The sequence below is a fragment of the Nicotiana tomentosiformis genome, chromosome 10 (genome assembly GCF_000390325.3).
Source record: "Nicotiana tomentosiformis chromosome 10, ASM39032v3, whole genome shotgun sequence".
Classification (NCBI taxonomy): Eukaryota; Viridiplantae; Streptophyta; class Magnoliopsida; order Solanales; family Solanaceae; genus Nicotiana; species Nicotiana tomentosiformis.
Genome location: NC_090821.1, coordinates 6,161,130 through 6,183,702, shown reverse-complemented (window position 1 = coordinate 6,183,702; position 22,573 = coordinate 6,161,130). Strand labels below are relative to the sequence as shown.

The window sequence follows — 22,573 nt, the reverse complement described above, 5'->3', positions numbered from 1 at the left end:
TTATAGCCAGAGTACCCATCCAAGAAGCAGTTGCATCCATGTCCAGCCATTTTCTTGAGCAATTGATCAATAAAGGAGAGTGGGAAATGGTCCTTCCTTGTTGCATCATTCAACCTTCTATAATCAATGCACATTCTCCACCTAGTGATTGTTCTTGTGGGGATCAATTTATTGTCTTCATTTTTCACCACTGTCATGCCCCCCTTCTTAGGTACAACTTGCACTGGACTAATCTACTGGATATCAGAGATAGGGAAAATCACTCCCGCATCTAGCAATTTGATGATCTTCTTATGCACTACCTCCTCCAAATTCTTGTTCAACTTGCGTTAGGGCTACACCACTGGCTTGCTAATTTCTTCCAACAGAATTTTGTGCATGAAAATGGACAGGCTGATTCCTTGAATATCAGCTATACTCCAGCCAATGGCCTTCTTGTGCTTTTTCAGCAGCTTCACCAGCTTTTGCTCTTGTGTACCTATCAAGTCAACAGAAATAATCACAAGAAAATTGTTAGTTTCAAGAAAAGCATATTTTAAGTGAGCGGGGAGGACTTTCAATTCCACATTAGGCTTAGAAGTCTCCTCTTTTAGTTCCTCCTCATCAACCACTTGATCCTCAATTTCAAGAGCTTCAGCCTCTTTTTTTATTTCAGGATTTTCATCCTCCACTGTTCTAGACTGAGTAATACACGTCTCTAGAGTATCTCCCACAAGCTTGTCAAACTTGTATTTTTCAGCCAATTCTCCAACAACATCCAGCTTGAAACACGAGTAGGCGGATGCCTCATCACTGGGTATTTCATCTCCTCTTCATCTGGAACACCACTTTTTCATTCCCCATTCTGAGCATAAGCTGCCCTCGTAGATATCAAGGATAGATCTTCTTGTACATAAAAATGACCTCCCCAGAATTAGAGGCACCTCCTTGTTCACCTCCATATCCACCACAAGAAAGTCTACAAGGAACACAAATATGTCCACCCGCACTAGAATATCCTCTATAATTCCCTCAGGTAAAATGGTGGTCTGGTCAGCCAGTTGTAGGGATACTGGTATTGATTTATTCACTCCAAGCTCACCTTCCAATTTCCTGAATACAGATAGAGGCATTAAATTTATAGACGCACCAGAATCACAGAGGGCATTATCGATTTTTTCACTCCCCAACGAGCATGGTATGGTGAAGTTTCCTGGGTCCCCACACTTTTGGGGAATTGTATTTTGTAATATGGCACCACATTGTGCATTCAGCTTGACCACGGTTCTCTCCTCCAATTTTCTCTTGCTAGACAAGATTTCCTTCAAGAACTTTGCACAAGCAGGCATCTGAGTGAGTACCTCTGTGAAGGGAATGCTCACATAGAGTTATTTCAGCATCTCCAAGAATCGCCCAAACATTTGTCAAGTTTTTCTCGCTTCATATTTTGAGGGAATGGTAGAGCTCGCATTTGTCTACTTTCTTCAATCTCCTTTAACACCCCACTACTCTAGCCTTTCTGCTCTTAGCCTTTGTTCGTTGCTGGTGTCTCTGCCTTCTTGTTCACCACTTCGGGTCTAGCTTTCACCACTGGGTCAGCCAATGTTTTGCCACTTCTCAAGGATACAACTTTGATTGATTCCTTTGGGTTCTTTTTAGTGTCAGAGGGCAAAGTCCCAGGAGCCCTCTCAGATAACAAATTTGCAATCTGTCCCAATTGTCTTTCTAAATTCTGAATGGATGCGCCCTGCTCTCGTATGGCTGTGCCCTGAGTCTCAAATATTTCATCTGATTTGTTGATGAACACGTTTATGATATCTTCCATACTAGACTGATTTGATTATTGTGGCCGATATTGCTGCTTCTGTTTTTGAAAATATGGTGTTCCTTCACCCTGGGGTCTAATATAATTTTGTTGCCATGAATTTAAGCTCCTACTAGGTGAACTCCACGAAACAACTGGATGTCTTTGACCCATAGAATTATAGTTATTCCCACCTTGGTAGTTTCCTCTATTAAAGTTTCCCACTGCGTTGACTTCCTCAGCTGATGTTTGACACTCACGTGTAGGGTGTCCCAATCCACAAAAGTCACATGTTTTTTGTGGCTCACTCTGTACCTTGGCCAATGTCAGCTTTCTTATCTCCTTGGCTATGGTGTCTAGCTGGGCTTGCATGGATGTGTTAGAGTCCACCTGGTGAACCCTAACTGATTTTCTTCTGCTATTACTCTCAACAAACCATTGATTAGCATCCTCAGATACTTCATCAAGGATTAAGACAACCTCCTCCGATGTTTTCTTCATTAGTTGACCTCCACATGCAGTATTTAGAGTTCATCGCGAGGACGGTGTCAGCCCATCCCAAAAATCCTGGAGTTGCATCCACAAATCAATTCCATTGTGCTGACACTTTCTGACTATCTTCTTGAATCATTGCCAAGCTTCAAAAACCGTTTCTGTCTCATTCTCGTAGAAATTGTGGATTTTCCTTCTGAACTTCCCTATTTTTGCTGGTGAGCAGTACTTTTCGAGAAACTTCTTGGTCATATCTTCTCATGTCCTGATAGAACCTGCGGGTAAGCTACGAAGCCATTACTTTGCATCATCTTTCAATGAAAAGGGGAATGCTCTTAAGTAGACTGCATCCTTTGATACTCCATTGTATTGGAAAGTGTTCATGATATATATCTTCAAAGTCCATCAAGTGAGTATTAGGATCTTCATTCACTTTCCCTTTGAAAATGCAGTTGTTTTGGATAGTTTGAAGCAAGCCTTGCTTCAATTCGAAGTTATTTGATGCTATGTGTGGAGGTCTGACACTTGACAGTCCTTGATTATAGACTGGCCTAGTATAGTCACCCAATGATCTTCCAGGTCTGGGTGCTGCATTCTCAAACTGGTCTTCAACCAAGGGTCGGTTTAGATTGAATCTTCAACCCCCATCATCGTTGACGGTCTAATCAGCAATTCGTCAGGCTGCTCCATGTTGTGTTTCCTCTCTTGCAGCTAAGTCTACTTCATCGTTCTCTTTGTTTTCCATGTTATCTTGAGTCGAAGTTTGACCCAAGAAATTTTCTGTTAATTCTCTTTCTTTTCTCAGTTGTCGTTGTGTTTCTCCAACTCTAGTTCATAGGGTATCACTTCCTTTGAAGATCGAGTCATACACCAGAGAAATCAAACCTGTATCCTGCACACAAGTAAGAAATGTGAATAACTAAAGTAAGAATTGGTTCCTGAATTAGTACTAAAAACTATTTTAAATACTATTGATTACCAATCCCCGACAACGATGCCAAAATTTGACGAGCGCAAAACACAACACAAAATTATTGCTCGCTAGTCAGGGATTGGATTTAAACAGTATTCGAATAATCTCCAGTTGATTACTATCCAGGAAAATTAACACTTGATTTGATAATTGTTACTATGATTAACTACTAAAAATTAAGCAAATAACAATTGATCACAAAAGACATAAGATGAGCAACGAAGAAATATCAATGAGAGGGATGAGGGTATTTGACTAGATAGGTGAAAGATAATTGACCCGGGATCCAATTCTTGAGTTAATTCACTCTATAATATGATTGATTCTCATGAATTCAACTGATAATCATATTGCACTTGAAGTTAATATTCCTCTTTTGATTAAACACTAATTCAGTAATTAATTCAATTGAAGCACGGTAAACAATTGCAACAATCAAATGATGGTTATGATCTAAAGGATAACTTCTCACGAATATTTCCTTATTTTCTAGTTCGATTAATAATTTAAGAAGCTCTTTCGATTACCTATTTGAATCACGAATTTAAACTAGAGCATCAGATGTGAAGAAATTCAATATCAAACTCCTCTTTCGTTTAAGCAAAATAATAAATATCTCACAATACAAATTAAAGCTCCATCAATTAATTCTAACAATTATCAAGAATCTAATCCCTAATCAAGTTATCGAAACACCATAAATCTCAACCCCCTAATGGAAATTACTCCATAGCAATGGAGTATGACATCTCAATAAGGTTCAAAAACAAAGAAGACATCAATTCTAATGATTCGATACAAACCCCCGTATTGCACCAATTGCAGGTTGAAATAATGATGAATTCTTGAGTCTTCTTGCCTTGGTTGATTCTCCAATCTTTCATAGGTCCAAAAGTCCCTTCAAAATCGTGTATTTGGTGTATTTATACCTTGTAGAAATAAGCCCAGACGAAACTACCCTTTCCTAGCCGAACTTGGAAATAACTCTAACATTTTTGCACTACCGCGCCGCCCCATACAGCGCGCTTGTGGGGAAATCCAGAGAGCTCGAACTTTTGCCTGACAGACCACTTCTGCACTGTCGCGCCGCACCTCACGGTGCCCCATGCGGTGTGGTAGTGGCTTTTGCTCAGAGTAAATTTGGTTGTTCACTTTTTTGACATCCGGACTTGGTCCTCGACCCCCGAACTTGATCCCGACTTAATTTCTTAGGCTTCTACTCAGACTTCAAAGCTCCAACTTGTTCGATTTCACTCCAAATTACCTAAATAACTCAGAATCATTTTTTACAAGGCATAAAATACGTAATAAGTATAATTAACTATCATTTAAGCTCAAACACATATAAAATGCAGTAATTAGAGTGCAATACTACGGCTAAAATATGGGTTTTTAGTCTACCATCAGTTGGGAGGTTTAACTTGGAGTTGGCTTTATTGATATCAGATTCAGATTTCAATTCCAAAAATTAGAATAGGTCTGTCCTGTCATTTATGACTTGTGTGCAAACTTTGAGGTCAATCGGAATTGATTTGATATGCTTCGGTACGAGTTTTGGAAGTTGGAAGATTTGAAAATTCATAAGTTCGATTCGAGGTGCGATTCGTAGTTTCGACATTGTTTGATGTGAATTGAGGCCTCGAGTAGGTCCGTATTATGATTTGAGACTTTTTGATATGTTCGGACGGGGTCCCGAGGGGTTCGGGTGAGTTTCGGACAATTTCAAGGCCATTTTTAGTTGCTGGTTCTTAGCTACAGCAGTGTACATTATGATCGCATAGAATTGGTCACGATCGCGAAGAGTAAAATGGGGAAAATGGGCATGTGAATCGCGATCGTGAAAAGATTTTCCCGATCGCATAGAGGAAAATTTTGTTGTCACTGATCCGACTTTGGAAACTTATATCTTGCAATCTATAAGTAATTTAGAGATTATCCGAAAATGAAAGTTCTATCTCTTTGTGTCAGTTTTCAGAAAAGCAAACGAATTATCATTTGGAGTTGTGTAAAAAGAGTTATTGTTGATAAACTATAGGCTATCTGGAAGAGTTTGGGGAGAGTTAATAGAAGTTTGTTCATAGCGATCGCGGGGAAATGGCTGCGATAGCATAGAATTTTTGTAAAACTGTCCTGGAAATTTTTTGTAATCGCGATAGCAGGGTTTTGACCGCGATCGCGAAGGGTACCCCTGGAACAGACTTTTAAGTACTCTATTTCGAAGGTTTCAGGTATTTTAGCATGTTTTAAGCCATGGAGCTCGGATTGAGGCGATTTTCACCACATGAATTGGGGTAAGTGATTCTAACTCGGTTTTGGTTAATATACATGAATATATCATTGATTTCATTAATTAGTAATTTGGGCTGAAAATAGGAGAAAAAATATAGAAACTTCTTAGGCCTTAAATTGAGGATTTGAGGGCCGAGTTGTGATCAAAATTTAGTAATTTTGGTATGGTTGGACTCGTATCAGAATGTGTGTTTGGATTTTATGATTTTTTGTCAGTTTCCGAGGTGCGAGCCCGGGGTTGACTTTTTAGTTTTAATTAAAAATCAAAGTTTTATTATCCGAAATTGTTTCCTATGAGTTTTAATTCTGTTATGAAGTTATTTTGGCTAGATTTGAGCCGTCCGGAGGTTGTTTCACACGAGAAGGCCATTTTAGAGTATCGGTTAAACTTCGTCGAGGTAAGTATCTTGCCTAACATTATGTGGGGGAAACTACCCCATAGGAATTGGGTTGTTTGTGCCATTTGAACTAAGTGAAAGACGTGTACACGAGGTGACGAGTGTGTACACGACTTATATGTAGAAATTTGACCATTTTAGACTCTTAGGTTTCTTATGCATATTAAAATGAAGTTGCTTTATCATGTTATATCCTCCATTTGCTAAATTTACCCTTACATGTCTTATTTGAAGTTGATTGATTCACGTTCTACCTTTGTTGCCAAATATATTCTTATATGCGTTAACTGGAGTTGTTGCCTCTTTTATTACATGTTATCTCTTCCATTGTGATTTACCGTCACTTGAAATCGTCGTTACATGTTGATTCTCTTATTTTTGAGTTATTATTATTTGAAGCCATTATTACTTGTTATGTTTTTCATTGTGAGCTCGTTCATCCGTTTCTTTGTGTTCTGAAGTTATTGTGTTAATTTACTTGTCATACTCTCGTGTTATTATTGTTGTTGTTGTTGTACTCGGTGTTGTTGAGCCAAGGGCTATGCGTGGTTATGGTATTCAAATTATTTTGAGGAAAACGTTGTGGGTTATGGGCACATATGGTCAAAGTCTTTATAATGTGTTTTTATATTTTGGCACACGTGGATTATTAAGAGAATTGTCGAGGTATTCGCACATGAGTTGTCCGTGCTATTGTTATTATTGATATTTGCACATGTGGCGTGACAAGGCAGGATATATATATATATATATATATATATATATATATATATATATATATATATATATATATATATGGGGAGGGGGTTGCGCATGTGGCGAGATAAGGTGGGAATATTAATATGCGCGTGCGGCGAGACAAGGCAGGCATTTACTTTATTGTGGCGCACGTGGTGAGACAAGGTGGGCTATGTCGGGGATAATTTGTGATGACTTGTGTTGGCCTGGGGGCATTGTTATTGATATTATTCGTGTAGTGGTGTGCCTACCTTGTGTGAGTTATTCTTGTACATTTTGTGGTGATTGTTCACTATATGCCATTTGTTGTCTCTACTCTTTCATGTTGACTCGAATTATGATAGAACACTTGCACAAGCATACACGCAATTAATCACCCATATCGTTTAGAGAAGATGAACCATGATGTCTATTGATCATTTACATATATCCTCGTATACTTGCCTTCTGTGTGAGAGTTGTACTATTGGTGCTGAGTTGTCCGTTCAGTTATGAATTATTGTTATTGCTAGCACGTGAGTTGTCCGTGCGGATATGAGATTAATGGAATTGGCACGTGAGTAGTCCGTGAGGTTGAAATTTATAATGTGGGTACAAGATGCCAAGTGATTTGGGCTCGTGATTCGAGACCCATGATTCATGATTTTGAGGTTTGGTACCTCGAGGAAATTCTTGAATAAATCTTGTGTGAAAGCGATTGTTCTTACTGAGTTGTTACTTATTTTCCTTTATTTGGTTTCACTGGAATTAAAGAGTGTTCAACTTACTCTACAGCATGTTACCTGTTCATTCCATGTTTCTAATTGTTGTCTCTAGTTTCCTATTGTGAGTATTGTTTTGTTACTTCTACCATGGTTAGTTTTATAATGACATTGCTCCCTGTTAGTTGCACATTCATACTTGTACAGGATATTAAGTCCAGTATTTTGTCTTGATTGGCCCTCATCACTACTCCGCCGAGGTTAGTCTTGATACTTACTGGGTACCGCCGTGGTGTACTCATGCTACACTTTTTGCATATTTTTGTGCAGATCCAGGTACCTCGGAGTTTGTTGATCATTAGCTAGTTGATCGGACATTGTTGTGGAGACTCAAGGTATACCTGATGCTACATTCGCAGGCCTCAGAGTCACCTTCTGAAATTTTATTTTGTACCGTTTAATTCTATTCTAGAACAGTTGTATTAGAGATTTTCTAGTAAACTCTGTAGAGTTTATGACTTGTACTACCGGTTTTGGGATTGTTGGCTTGTATTGATAAGTTTCTGTTTCATATTTAATAGTTGTTGGTTGAGTTTGCCTTTAATTCAGTAAGTATTAGGCTTACCTAGTCCCTAAGGCCAGGTACCATCACGATATTTTATAGAGAAAAATTGGGACCGTGACAGAGTTAATTGAATCGTAATTTATAGATATTGAGCAAACCTCTTTTGTTGTATACACAAAATCATCACATAACTAAAACAAAAATTGCTACTCCTTTCACCCATTAATTTGTCAATATTTTACTGTGAATATTACAAAAATATTGCCTATCAGATAAAAAAATTTACGTATGAAAATAAAAGTAAGAACAAAGAGAGAAAATTAATGAAGAGAGAAATAAAATGTTTCTTACCTTGGATTGAAGGAAGGAAGATCATGTGTGAGTTAGGTATAGGTTCATTGCCCCTAAAGCCTTTAAAGACTTTCTTAATGGATGGACGGGTAATAATTTTATATGTAATAGGTATGTATAGTAATTATTATCCAAGTGGGTACAACCGGGTAATTAGTATAAGTTTAATAGGTAGTCCCCATAAATTCCCCAATGAATAATAGTCATCGCTTCGGTATGACCGTTACTCATTTTTTGGAATTTGAGGGCCATAAAACTAGAATTAAGGACGAATCCTAGATTTTCATATGCTATCACCCACGACATCTGCATGAAATTCAGGCAACCGGCCCCGAATCTTCTAAAACTTTTCGGGCCCACAAAAACGACATAATGAACAACAGTCATCATTTTGCCATGACCGTTCCTCATTTTTTGGTATTTTAGGGCCCTAAAAGAGGAATTTAGGCCAATTCTCAGATTTTCGTGTGCTATAGGCCATGCCATCTCCATGAATTCAAGTGACCAACTCCGAATCTCCTAAAACTTTACGAGCCCATAAAAACGACCTAAGGAGCATTAGTCATTGCCTTGCCAAGATCGTTCCTCATTTTTTGGTGTTTTAGGCCCAAAGCTGAAATTCCGCCCGATTCCTAGATTTTCGTGTGTTATAGCCCACGTCATCTGCATGGGTCCGGGCGACCGAACCCGAGTCACCTAAAATTTTGTCAGACCATAAAAAATGACCCAAGGAACAATATTCAACGCATCACCTAGACCATTCCTCGTTTTTTGGCGTTTAGGGCCATAAAACAGGAGTTCCGCCCGATTCCCAAAATTTCATGTGCTATAGCCACACCATCTGCATGGGTCCGGGTGACCGAACCCGAGTCGCCTAAAATTTTGTCCGACCATAAAAAATGACCTAAGGAACAATAGTCATCGTCTCGCCATGACCGTTTCTCTTTTTTTGGCGTTTTAAGGCCATAAAATTGGAATCTCGCCCGATTCTCAAATTTTTATGTACTATAGCTCACGTCATCTGTATTGGTCCGGGCGACCGGACCCGAATCGCCAAAACTTTTGCCAGACCATCAAAAATGACTTAAGGAACAATAGTCATCTGCATCCATCTGGGCAACCGGACTTGAATCGCCTAAAATTTTGCCTGCCCATCAGCAACGACCTAAGGAACAATAGTCATCGCTTCTCCAACCGTTCCTCATTGGCGTTTTGGGGCCATAAAACTGAAATTCCGCCCTATTCCCAGATTTTCGTATGCTATAGCCCATGCCATCTATATGAATCCGAGCGACCGGACATGAATCGCCTAAAATTTTGCCGGCCCATAAAAAATGACCTAAGGAACAATAATCTTCACTTCGCCATGACCGTTCCTCTTTTTTGGCATTTTAAGGCCATAAAACTGGAATTTCGCCCAATTCCAGATTTTCATGTGCTATAGCCCACGCCATTTGCATGCATCCGGGCGACCAGACCTGAATCGCCTAAAGTTTTGCTGGCCCATCAAAACGACCTAAGAAACAATAGACATCTTTTCGCCATGACCGTTCCTCATTTTTTGGTGTTTTAGGGACATAAAACTGGAATTCCGCTAGATTCTCATATTTTCGTGTGCTATAGCCCACGCCATCTGCATGCATCCGGGCGATCGGACCCGAATCGGCTAAAATTTTGTCGGCCCATCAAAAACGACCTAAGGAACCCTAGCCATCTTTTTTCCATGACCGTTCCTCGTTTTTGGCTATTTAGGGCCATAAAACTGGAATCCTTCCGATTCCCAGATATTTCCGTGTGCATGCATCAGGGCGACCGGACCCGTATCGCCTAAAATTTTGTCGGCTATAAAAAACGACCTAAGGAACAATAGTCATATACTGCAATTTTAGCTTTTTGCATGCATGTCCCACTTAGAGCAAATGCTCAAACTAAAAGATGTTTCACAAAAGGAAAAAGAGTTGCAGTTTGTGACCAAAATATTACAAAACTCATTCATTAAAATGAGAAAATGACAGTTGAATCACAGATTATATTACATAGACTCAACTACAGGTACATATCCAAAATACGCGTGTTTAAGCATCCGATACAAGTATATGCAATTCCAGTGTATTTTGAAAAATCCGCACAAAGTATTTGTAACACCTGTTAATATGGCTATGTCAAGACAAATGAAGGATCTTGTAACATAGGTCAAAGCTATGCCACTTCTCAGATTAGCAGCTCAAAACTATCTGCTAAACTGAACAGTTTTGATCAACTTGACAGTGATTTTGATCATAACGATATGACAGACTCGAGCAATTCATGTGAAATTAGGTAACGGAACGTGAAGTTGTGAGGAATCCAATCAATTTTCTTCAATATTCTCCCTTGATATTTCTTTATGAAATGTTCAGGTAATGCGTGTTGTATCATTTCCATCAATCCAGAAGCGCACAAATCAACTTCCTTCGCATAAGATTCCACATTCTTTGGGAGTAGTAGTTTTTGTTGCTTGTTTACCCTTGTGTTTGTCTGAAGGTACTCTTCTTTAGCCACTTCAAGCTCCTGGAATACTCTCTTTGGCGTGTACAACCGGAGCTAAACATAATACATGGAGTGAGAAGTGAAGTAAAACGAAACTAATATCAAAGTAGAAAAATAGTCGTATCTGTTGCTCCTTCCGTTTCAAATTATGTGACACACTTACCAGAGCATCAGAATGGCTTCCTGAGCATAGAGCAAAGCGTAGGCGAGGGTCTGGGCGCTCTATTGCATATCCTTTTCTTGTATCTCCAGCCTTAAATTTTTGCTTTGGAAAGAACAATGATTGAATCCACTACAGGAAAAATTAAGTTCAATAATCTCCATTTGAGAACACAAGTGAAACTCATTATTATACATAACATTCACGAGTCTAATGAATTAACAATCTATAATGCATGAACCAGAGGGAATCAGGGGACTGAAGTTAAGTAGAAAAGCAAGAATGGGATTTACCTGACCTGGTCGGGGCAATCGACATCCTAGTATAGAACTCTGAATCATCTCCACATTTACTGTATTCCCTCCAATGTTATAAGCAGCCTGTAACAAGAAAAATGTTCCAAGCTATAAGCAGCAACGAATCTAGAGTGTCATTTATGGGTTCACGCCAGTAGTTTTCGCCCAGACCCTATGTGTATTAAGAAATCAACTAAATATCCATAAATATTTGACTATTGCCCCAACTATTACTGTATATTAACTTGAAGTCGTTGTATATTAACTTCAAATCCTGAATCCACCTCTGGACTTATAAGAACCAGTAAAGCACCTAAATAAGTTTTCATAGACATCAGACTATTATTACCTTGAGAAGTTGAGATACTCTCTTGAGATTACTTCGCGGAATTCCATAAGCTAAGAATGCCTGCAACATATACAATGCTTGTTACTAATTCTTCACATCCTGATACGCAGTATAGATTTCTGCAGAAAATTTTGCTACAGAAATGTTATTACATGCATCACTAGTGCGTTGTGGACATTAATCCAGAAAGCTAGCTTTTCTTCATGTTTCAGCTTTCTCGGATCAACTTCCGCCAATTTTGAGACTAGATACCTGTATTGGCAAGTTGAAGAACTTTTAAGTACTAAGTTACACAACTCGGAAATCTTACTGAAAAACTTTAGGTTACATATGTTTAGGTACAATTCTTTATTTGCAAGAGGAAAATGCAAACTACAAATTGAGGTAGTAGCCTTACCTAAAATGTTGTAACATGTGCTCTACACCATCTAAGCTCCGTTTATCTCGACATAGCCCTTGCACTTCAATCATTGTGACAAACGATCCACTATATTCTCTCGACTCTTTAATGTGAAAAGGGTTATTCATTGTTGAATTGGAAGATGAACTTTCTTCGCATTGTAAAGCCCCCATATCGGTCTGACATTGAGGAAAGGATTCCAGCGTTGATGATGATAACGAGATTGGTGAGAATGGGTAATCATAACTGAACAAAGGGGGATCAGCAAGCTGAAAATATATGGCTGAAATACACTTAATCATTTCTTCAGACAGCTGGTTTGGGACACGTCGAAAATGATTTGAAGAACTAGTAACAAAATGTTCTGCCGCTCTTCCATTTGAAGTGGATACCTGAGCATGCTGGTTACAATTACATGATACAATTTTGACATTGTCAGTCGCATCACAAATAGACAATAGCAATAATAAGTCTAGTCATTATATATAGGGCTTTAAATAACCACACAAAGAAAGTAGTAGACTCCGCCTATAACCAAAGTACACTACACGCGTATCCAAGATTTAAATTGTACAGGTTCAGATTCGGATGTTCTAGCAAAATCAAAGACTGAATGTTCTAGCAAAACCAAATAATAGACTCCTCCTATAGCTAAAAAACTAATTATTCTAGAAAACTATAAACTTTAAACACACTGCATTCTCTAACATTACTTACCTCAAGCATTGACAAAGGCAAAGAATGGTATGAATCTACAGCATCAGCAAGAAATCCGACTGAAGGCGAAGGTTTGAAAGAAGCAGCAGTGTGAGACAATGATGAGTGGCTTCTCATAATAGTAGTGTCAACTAAGTTTGGAGCTCCTTTTTTCTCGGTACATTCTTCTGGTGGATTTCCGAAAGGCGACAAAGAAGGACTAGTACTATTAGTTATTGGATTTTCCTTCGATTTGTTGTTGTGCTTCTTGACTTCTGAAAGTTTCCTTTCTTTGGTAGCTGAATTGGATTTTGTTTTGTCATCCTTCACAGACAGTGATTCTAACCGCTTAGCAAATGTTTTTCGGTAAAGTGAAAGAAGATACTTCTCTAAATACATAACTTCCAGCTCCAAAACAGCAACTTCTTTAATCAGATCCTCATTAGCAGTCTACAAGCAAATTGAAACAAGAAGAAATAGCTGAGCAAAAAGTCAATTTGATCAGTGTAATGAGCCTAAAATAGGGCAGCCCAGTGCACTAAGATACCGCTATAAGCACGGTTCGGGAAAGGGCCGGACCACAAAGGTCTATTATACACAACTTTATCCCGCCTCACCCGTGACCTCCCGGTCACATGAAGGCAACTTTACCAGTTACGCCGATAGGCAGAATTGGAAATATAGGATTCATATAGCCGATTCCAACTAGTTTGGCGTTAACACTTAGTTGATTGATTGACTGAATTAACTTCAGCTCGCAGTCTATTTACAGCTGATGATTTATTTCAGTTATTCCTTTTCTTCGTTCTTTTTCAAGTTTCAGTCTCTCCAGCTAATCTTGCTAGCCCTTTTTCCCTATATATGAAAAAGCATAATCATGTAACTAAAAGAGCAAGTACAGAACTAGAAATGCATGTCAGATGAAAATTTGGTAATGAATCTTCTTACATCAACTTCTTCCTTTGAAGAATTATGATTTTCACTGACTGGTAATTGTCTTTTCAGCTCAGCATAATTCTTCTCTAGCCCCATATCCTGCAGCATAATGAAACATAAAACTGTTTAAATGGGAACAGATATTGACAACTGTTGCCCAAAAAGAAGCAGGACCAAGTTATCAAGAACATCCAAAAAAAACATTAAATGCTAACAATTAAGAAGAGGGCCTTGTAAAGATCTGCTCTATAATTAGGAGCAGATCAGTATAATATATTGACAGAGGGATATTACTCACCAAACAAGTATCCTTAGGAAATTAATCAAAACTTCTGTATAATGGCAAAGAGGTTCAATCTCATAATATATTCCTAATCAGCGTTATGCTGTAGCATTCGATTTTCCAATCAAAGTTGTTGGAAAGAAAGTGGAGGGTATCATTGGTTAAAAACAACTTTTTTTCTTCCCTCCTTTTAATTTGTTTGACATATATAGTTCATTAGTTAATTTGACTAGAGACGGAATTTAAAAAGAGGAAGGAAATTTTAAAATATGGGGTCTCGGAAAAAATCATAAAAAAAATAAATAAACTGATGTGATCTTAAGCATGCATGTTAATACTTATGTGGAAACAAAAACTTCTTATTAAGAAAATATTAGAATATAATATTGTCATTTTTTTTTAGAATAGACTAATAAAAAAATAGTTAAATAAAATATTACTCACAACAAAATTTGGCGGAAAACAAATTTGTGGATTGAGTCCATTTCACATTACATTTTGTAAAATTATTTTTATCTATTTAATTAATTTCCACTGTTGGCAAAAAGAAAAAGTAAGGAGCGTCGTTTGTTTCTGCTTCTTGAAAATGTGGTTATTTTGACTAGTCACTTGTCTTAAAAAGCAGTAGAGCCTTTGTCGTGGCCCCTTTTTCCTTTTGCATGGTGGGAGCTTTTTCTTTGCATTAAAGTAAATTAGCTAGTAACCTTTTTAAATTTAAAAAAAAAAAAAAATTTGCTGACTCGGTAGATTAAATGGTAAAAAGTAGTAGTAACAATATTTTCTAATGCATTTGGCCGATCATTATCAAATGACCAAAACAAGAGGCAAGCTAACAGATTGTACCACGTTTCTAGAAGACATGTTTGGCAAAATTATATGGGGTTAGAACTTAGGACTAGTTTAATGAATTGATTCTAGCCCAGTGTTTATCTCGCACGTTGATACATCTTCGAATTTTACTTCTTCTTTTTTTTTTTTATGTGGCTGGAGTTTGTCTTGGACCCTTACCTTGTATATTAAAATCCAAAAATAGAATACATGCCTGAGATGGACATAAAACCTAATCTCCATAAAAATAAAAGATGAATTGGACATTTCCAATTCTGAAAAGTATGAGTGGAATTGCTCTAAATTGTGATAACGGATAGACAATGACATTTTCATATATGATAGAGAGGACTCCTCTCTTTACAATTTGAGTAACCAAGACAAAAAATAAACATTATGCTCATTGTTAGTCTATCTATAACATCATGTACAAAATATATTGTTCGAATTTTACTTGTTTTAAAATATGGGGTCTCAAAAATATCATATTGTTGCTATTCATATACAGAGAACCAATGATGAAATGCTAACTAAATTAACTTATGGAGCTTAGCTTGGAGCAGTATTAATAATAATAGTTTTCCCTTTTCCACCTCTATACGTAAATTAGAGTAGGACCATATCACCCAATCAGAGGGAAGACAAATCTTTATCAGTAGCTGTTGAGATATAAAGTCGGAGTGGGATTTTAGCTTTTAGCCATTGACAAAGGTCATGCACTATAACAAGAGGAGAATAGCGAGAGTCACCTCAAAAGTGCTGAAAGTGAAAGGCCAAAGCAAAAGCCTAAAGGAATACAAGGAGAAACTTAAATGACCACCTTAGTATTTGGTTGCTTTACCACCCCACAACACACACACACAAAAAAAAAAAAAAAAAAACCATTTAACTTTTTTTTTTCTTAAACCCCTCCCAAATTAGGAGGATCTATAGTGTTTCCACACTTCTCCTACAATGAGACTCGAACCCAGGAGCTAACGGTCGTGGGTGGAGGTGTCTTTTACCAACTGAGCAAGCCTCAGTTGTCAACCATTTAACTTTAATGCTCAAATTTGCAGCCAAATGCTGGATTGAGTCACGTAAAAGAATCTTTTTTTAGCAATACTGACCATGCATACGATTTACATACATTAACTAACTAGTTTGACGGATTATAGCAAGTTACTTATATACATTAACTAACTAGTTTGACGGATTATAGCAAGTTACTTATATATTAAGAGTGTTTTTTAGATAGATTGCGAATCAATTAGTTAGAATACAATGAGAAAATTACTTATTAATGTTCCAACTGCAGCCACAATATGTCATACACATTTATTAGCTAGTCAAAAGCTCAACCAACTGTATGTTTGCAGAAAAGACCTTTTTTACTTTGCATTCTTTTTTAATCAGTCATCACCAAAACATTCTTGCTGAATAAGTTTCATACTTCAATTTTTCGCTTTAGAGGATAACGAACACCACGTGTGACTGATTTTCTGCCTTTTGTCAATACATGAGGGTCTATCTTTTCGTGCACTTTTAGAAGAAAAAATTACATGCAGTAATTTTTGTTTATACATTTATAAAATAAAATAAACTTTTGGAAAAGTTTTTAAAAGTTAGATAGGAGAATAAAGGAGGACAAAGAAATTTTTCTTTTTGAGATTTTATAGTATTGGATAGCTTGAAATGTTACTTTACCATTTAATCATACAGCATGCTTATTAAAAATTTCACATTTTGCTTTTGATTACTTTCACCTTTCAATTTCCTATTCAACTTCTCTTTTATTAAGTATCCTAGGATAAAGGTATCCTATGCAACAAGAAAATTAAGTGTAACCATTTTTGACTTGGGTAATTTTTGAAATTATCCTAAGTGAGATCACAATGAAGTGCATTTGAAATTGATATATGTAAAAAGAAAGTAACTATGAAGTCCATCATAATTCATAATTGTTGAAATATCAAAATAAAGGCAGTAAATACTTTGGCTCATGGCCATCATGATAAAATTAATTAGTGGGTATCTTAAAAGAAACTCTAGTAGTAGTTAAGACGAAAAATATATACTGATTGTTTGAATTTTTTCAAGAAAATAGTTTAACTGGTTGTACCAAATTATTTATGATCTAGATTATCAACTCAGACACGTCACTAAAATATTTTGCATTACAATGCATAAATCAGATTCAAGCCTTGTCTCAACAGCCACAGACTATTATAAGTATAAGAAATCATTAAAGTTAAACGATAAAGATTGAAGTATCAGATTGATTTAAACTAATTAATTATTTGTTTTCCCTCAAAATCGAATAACAATTGAATTTATAAGTGGTTTTAAGGATACGTGATTTAATTTGATACTAAACGACAAATCAGATTGCAATTGAAACAAGTAATGAAAAAGTGAATGCAAACCGCTTAAGTTGAACAGTCTTAGCCTTTGAAGGTTAGTCACCCTCGAGCCAAAAATGCTTTTATTGATAACAGAACAATAACAGAATAATAAGAACTTGAAGAGAATAATAATATACTACTTTGGGATGCGTGTAACGTACAATGTGTTTTTATAAGTAATCATACCCCTTTTATATAGTAGGAGAGTCCTATTTTAGGTACAATTTTATAAAAGGTAAAAATCTCCTGGTTTGCTGATTTGCCGGTTCTTTATTGATACGTGCCGAGATTCCCGCCGAAATATCCGACCAGTTATGGATATTTCGGCCTTCCGTTATTTCGGTCTTCTGTTGGTTATACCGGCAATGCTTCCTCAAGCTTATTTGGGGTCAAGGTCGATTTCGGGATCATGGGCTCAATGTTCTCGAAGACGGATATTCTGACCTCGTGTTCCAGTTTGATGAGACTCGGGGTCAATCTTCAACCCTTCGCGTTCCGAGTTCGATCTGTTATGCAATAGTCGAGCCCGATTTTGATCATATATAGATAGTCCCCTCGTTTTTCGAAGAATAAACGACGAGAAATGATATTAGCTTTCGATTCTCACCTCGATACTTCGCGTCAGAAACGACAAAATGAACGGAATGTCTCGTCACTGTCTTAATGGCATTACATGCTCGTCAGTTGCTGGTCGGCCACTCCTGATTTTGAACCGTCGTTTGGAAATTATAAATACCCCCTTCTTCATTCATTCAAACTTTACATCCAAATCTTCTCTAGTCTTGTTTCTTAGAAATTTCAACACTTCTCAGCATTAAATTTCTGGCTATTCTTAAATCATTTTTCAAGAACTTCAGCTCTGTTTTTATCCCCAACCATCAAGCTTAATCTTTAAACTCCCTTTATTTTCTTCATCTATCAAAGAAATGGCGAAGACGTCAAACTCCGTTCCCCAAAAACAAAATTCATCTGCCTCGCGACCAGCTGTAGAGGAAAATATTTCGTATGCTGCTACCGAGGAACCGGCACCGGAACCTCCTCTGAAAATGTTCATCCCCGGGGGGTGTCTGATCGGTGCTGATTTTAAGAACGAGAAGCCCTCCTCAGTACCAGTTCGGTGTGAGTCGGTCTCGAGATATATTTGCTCGATCACCGAGGACATACTTTTCGAGGTCAAGAAAGATTGCAATTGGGCTAATAAGCACGTAATGGTCCCCAAGCCCGAGGAAGCCATTACTACCCACGTGGAGGGATTTTTAAGTGTCTACACTTCTCCCTTCACGCTGGGTCCCTTGGACCCGGTCATTATCGCATTCTGTAAGAGGTACGAAGTGACCCTTAGTCAAATTCACCCTTCGTTTTGGAGGATAGTAATTCTCCTTCATTTTTTTGTAAGCAAGATCGAGGGGTATCCCTTCACCCTCGACCATCTTATGCGCCTATATAGTCCCCAACTTTATCGAGAAGGACTAATCAAGCTTGCTCGTCGGGCCAGTAAGGCCCCGTTCTTGAACATCGATGAAGATCGGGATCGAGGCTGGTTAGACCGATATGTCCGAGTGAAGACCTCGGATTTGATCCTAGCCGAGCACATACCATTCCTTGAGAAGTGGAACATGACACGTAGGTATAATCTTGTTTTTAATAATTTGTTCATCGCTTTCCCTTTTCCTCCCTTCTCATCGATGTTTTGTGGTGGTACGACTGTTGCTCGGATGCCGGATGTAGTTCCTCGACTCAAGGAGTGGGTCGAGGGCATTGTGTCGCAGAAATCGTATTCTGAGCGCGCATGGCACGAGTTTTTGAAGGGCCGGTGGGAGGCCTGTTCTCATGGTGAGATTCTTTTCTTGAGTGGATAACACTTAGGTTTCCTTTGTGTTGTTGAGCCCTTACTCATTTCTTTTTTCTTTGCAGGTCTTTCCAAGGATGTGACAATGAGGTCTCCATCTGGTGACGAGAATTGCCCCGCCGAGTCTCTGGCTCCGAGACAGGGTGGGGAGAAGACAAGAAAAAGGGCTTCGAGTTCTCCAAACACGAAATCGAAAAAATCGAGGAGGAGGCTGGTGCGCAAATTCAAAGAAAGCATCAGCGCCCTAGAGCTCCCATCGGACTCACTCCATCGGCTGAGAGATAAGTCCAAAGAAGAAGAAGAAGCTTCTGAACTGGTGGCCCGCGTGTGAAGCGGCATCGAGATGCCTCAAATCGGAGGGGCCGATGAAAAGACAGTGGTCGAGGCCTCCGAACTAGGGAGGGGCGAGGCCGTTTTGCCCCAAGTTAGGGAGGCCGATAAAGAGACCGCGGCCGGTGCTTCTCGGGCAGAAGATAATGCCTTGAAGGACGTACTTGGAGTGATAGATCTCTCTAAGTCGCCTTCATTTACCAAATCTATGATTAACGAGGCTCATACGCTAAGTGGGCGTCCCAACACGCGGACCCAAGGGGTGGCAGACCCCTTTCACAACTTTTTTGATGGTTTAGACTCTACCGCCTCGGAAGACGTCACCGGGTTGGGTGATTTACCGATACCAAGGAAAAGTCCGCCTTCGGGAACCAGTGGGCCTTCTTCAAGTCCGAAACTAGTCGACCGGTTCCAAGCTCTGAGTGTGAATCCTAACCGGAAGCGGTCGGTCATCATGTCTATTTTAGAGGATGCATGGGTCCTTTCTACCCCCGTAGGGATCGCCAGTTATCTTCGGTATCTGGTGATTGAAGAGGATCAAGCCAAGATGAATGAGGTGGAAGCCCCCTGCCTATTCAACGAAGCACAACAAGCGTTAAAATGGGTAACTTCGGATGCCTCTTGACGACCTCTATTATGTACTTAGATTAAGTCGTAAATAATCGTAACTTTTTTCTTTGTGCTTGCAGGTCTCGATGCTTCATCACGAGACTTTTCTTCGATATCGGGAAGAGTTAAACCAACATGAGGCCGAGACTCGAGGGCTTACTGATAACAGGGGTGCTTACAAACTTCTCGGTGAGAAAGTCCAGGTTGAACTAGAGGCGGCTCAAAAGGAGCATGCCGACCCGGTCGAGCAGGTAAGAAGAGTATTTGAGGTTAGTGAAGATGAGTCAGATATGGTGGCTAACGGTCTGAACCCGCAGGTCCAAAAGAAACTTGATCAGATCGAGCAGCACCAGGTGGAAGTGGATGCGGTGAAGGCCGAGGCCGAAGAATGGAAAAGAAACACGGACCGTTTGGCCTCGGAAAAGGAGGTTGCCCGGGCATAGTTGGCTTCGGCTAAGGTCCAGCTTCGAGTTGTGAAGGAAAAGGCCTTGGTGCATGCCAAAAAGATCGAGGAGCTTCAATTTCAGCTAAATACGGCTGTTTCCGATTGAGAAAACCTGGCCAAGGAGCTCCAGACGGCCAAGTCGGAGGCCAAGGCAGTTAAAACCGATGCCGACGATATGGTGGCCATTTATAAGGCCGATGCCAAGGCATCTCAGGTTCGAGCAAAATATTTCATCGAGCACGCAAAGTGGCAATCTAGAAGGGAAGCCCTCGAGAAAATTCATGCTCGGGGTTTCAACTTATCGGCTGAGATTAAGAGTGCCAAAGAGCTCGAAGTCGAGGCCAAAAAATTGGCCTATCCCGAGAATGATGAGGAGTCTGAAGATTTGGGCGAGTCCGAGGATGGCGGAGACCCCGAAGGTGATGATGCGGCCCCCGACAAAGACTAGGCCACTTAGGCCCTTTTTAGAGTTTTTTATTTTTTGCTTTTTGTATTATCGTTTTGTTGAGGCCGTTCGGCCTTTGTAAAAATTTCCATCGGGGCAGTTTAGCCCTTGTAAAAAGAATTTTTGATTGTATGTAAGGATTTTTCCCTTCAACAGCTTTTGATTTTTCCCTTTGCTTTATTACTTATATTTGCAAAGATCAAAATGCCTTAGCATGAAATAGTTAGGTTATGTTCGGAGGTTCGAACAAACCTTGCCTTCAATATTAAGGCATCATGGGTTTTCGGTATTACCGAAAATGTTTCCCAAGTAGTTTAGATTATAGTTTGTCGAGGGTAGCCTTTAGAACCGGTTATGAAATTTTGAAGGCCTTGTTTTTTTGTTACGGGTCTCTGACGTCTCCGAGACGTTTTAGTATGGCCATAGCCTTTTTAGTTCGGGTGTTGCCCAGTGGGCTTTACTCTGAGTTATCTGGGCTTTGCCTAAGATAACAGTCCCCGAATAGGGGTGGCCATAGCCTTTAATGTTCTGGCGTTGCCTAATAGGTCTTGTGCCCCTGGGCTCCGATAGCCCGAGCCGTTCGAGTTTGATTTTGAGCGGAAGTCCCCGATTGGGGTAGTCGTTTGAATCCGGGTAAAGGCAGCCCTTAGGCTTTGTACCTTTAGGGGATCGGATGTATGAAATTCCTTTTAAAAAAAAAGAAAAAAGAGAAATTCTAAAAGGATAAGATATTTATCCGCAAGGTAGAAACTTCTTTTATTCTTGTGCGTGATAGTTACACATGTGTACAGGTTTTATGCCAGGGATCGAGTAGTCTATGTGGGCACGGTTCATGTGACCGTTTTGCCCTTACAGTAAATCCTACAGATCGAGACGAGATCATTGAATCATAAAGTTTCCTTACTTGCTAAAGTTGTTATCCGAGAGTGATGTCCCCCAGTGTTCGAGGTCGAGAATAGAGAGGCCTCGAATACTTTTGTAGTAACCTTTGATACCGGTTCGTAACCGACCTTCAATTATAAGTTAGCACGATTTACTGTTGCCTCATTAAAAACCTTATCGAAAAACCCATTTGGGACAAAATCGCTTCAAGGGAAAAAGAGTGCAACGCGCGCTTTCTGACTTAAAAATCATGTCGCTTCTCAATGATTCCCTGCAAGTGTTAGTTCGGAATGTAAATAAATAAAAGGAAATGAATTGGATCGTACCTTAGCAATAGTATCATTTCAAGTGCGCTATGTTCCAGTTGTTTGGTAGTTGCTCACTGTTCATCGTTCCGAGTTTGTACGATCATTTACCGATGATCTCGATTATTTGGTAGGGGCATTTGGTAGTTACACATGTGTACAGGTTTTATGCCAGGGATCGAGTAGTCTATGTGGGCACGGTTCATGTGACCGTTTTGCCCTTACAGTAAATCCTACAGATCGAGACGAGATCATTGAATCATAAAGTTTCCTTACTTGCTAAAGTTGTTATCCGAGAGTGATGTCCCCCAGTGTTCGAGGTCGAGAATAGAGAGGCCTCGAATACTTTTGTAGTAACCTTTGATACCGGTTCGTAACCGACCTTCAATTATAAGTTAGCACGATTTACTGTTGCCTCATTAAAAACCTTATCGAAAAACCCATTTGGGACAAAATCGCTTCAAGGGAAAAAGAGTGCAACGCGCGCTTTCTGACTTAAAAATCATGTCGCTTCTCAATGATTCCCTGCAAGTGTTAGTTCGGAATGTAAATAAATA

The 22,573-nt window shown here is 39.0% G+C and overlaps 2 protein-coding genes across 5 annotated transcripts; both read right to left on the bottom strand.

Moving 5' to 3' along the window:
- Positions 1 to 335: 335 nt before the first annotated feature.
- Positions 336 to 1,328, bottom strand: LOC104091214 (uncharacterized). Its single transcript, XM_009596497.1, has 2 exons — positions 904 to 1,328; positions 336 to 810 (listed from the first exon to the last, which is right to left on the bottom strand). Exons 1-2 carry the CDS (start codon positions 1,326 to 1,328, stop codon positions 336 to 338), a joined length of 900 nt encoding a protein of 299 aa, XP_009594792.1.
- An 8,926-nt stretch (positions 1,329 to 10,254) lies between these two features.
- On the bottom strand, positions 10,255 to 14,133 carry LOC104091212 (uncharacterized). Of its 4 annotated transcripts, none has more exons than XM_070187438.1 (10): positions 13,955 to 14,130; positions 13,669 to 13,755; positions 13,372 to 13,575; positions 12,742 to 13,170; positions 12,022 to 12,425; positions 11,777 to 11,876; positions 11,625 to 11,684; positions 11,273 to 11,359; positions 10,983 to 11,111; positions 10,255 to 10,873 (listed from the first exon to the last, which is right to left on the bottom strand). In XM_070187438.1, exons 4-10 carry the CDS (start codon positions 13,117 to 13,119, stop codon positions 10,568 to 10,570), a joined length of 1,464 nt encoding a protein of 487 aa, XP_070043539.1. In that variant the 5' UTR covers positions 13,120 to 13,170; positions 13,372 to 13,575; positions 13,669 to 13,755; positions 13,955 to 14,130; the 3' UTR covers positions 10,255 to 10,567. The 4 variants fall into 4 exon arrangements, with proteins under 4 accessions (XP_070043539.1, XP_070043540.1, XP_009594788.1 ...); XM_070187439.1 differs by having other exon boundaries at positions 13,491 to 13,575; XM_009596493.4 differs by lacking the exon at positions 13,372 to 13,575.
- Between the last annotated feature and the right edge of the window lie 8,440 nt (positions 14,134 to 22,573).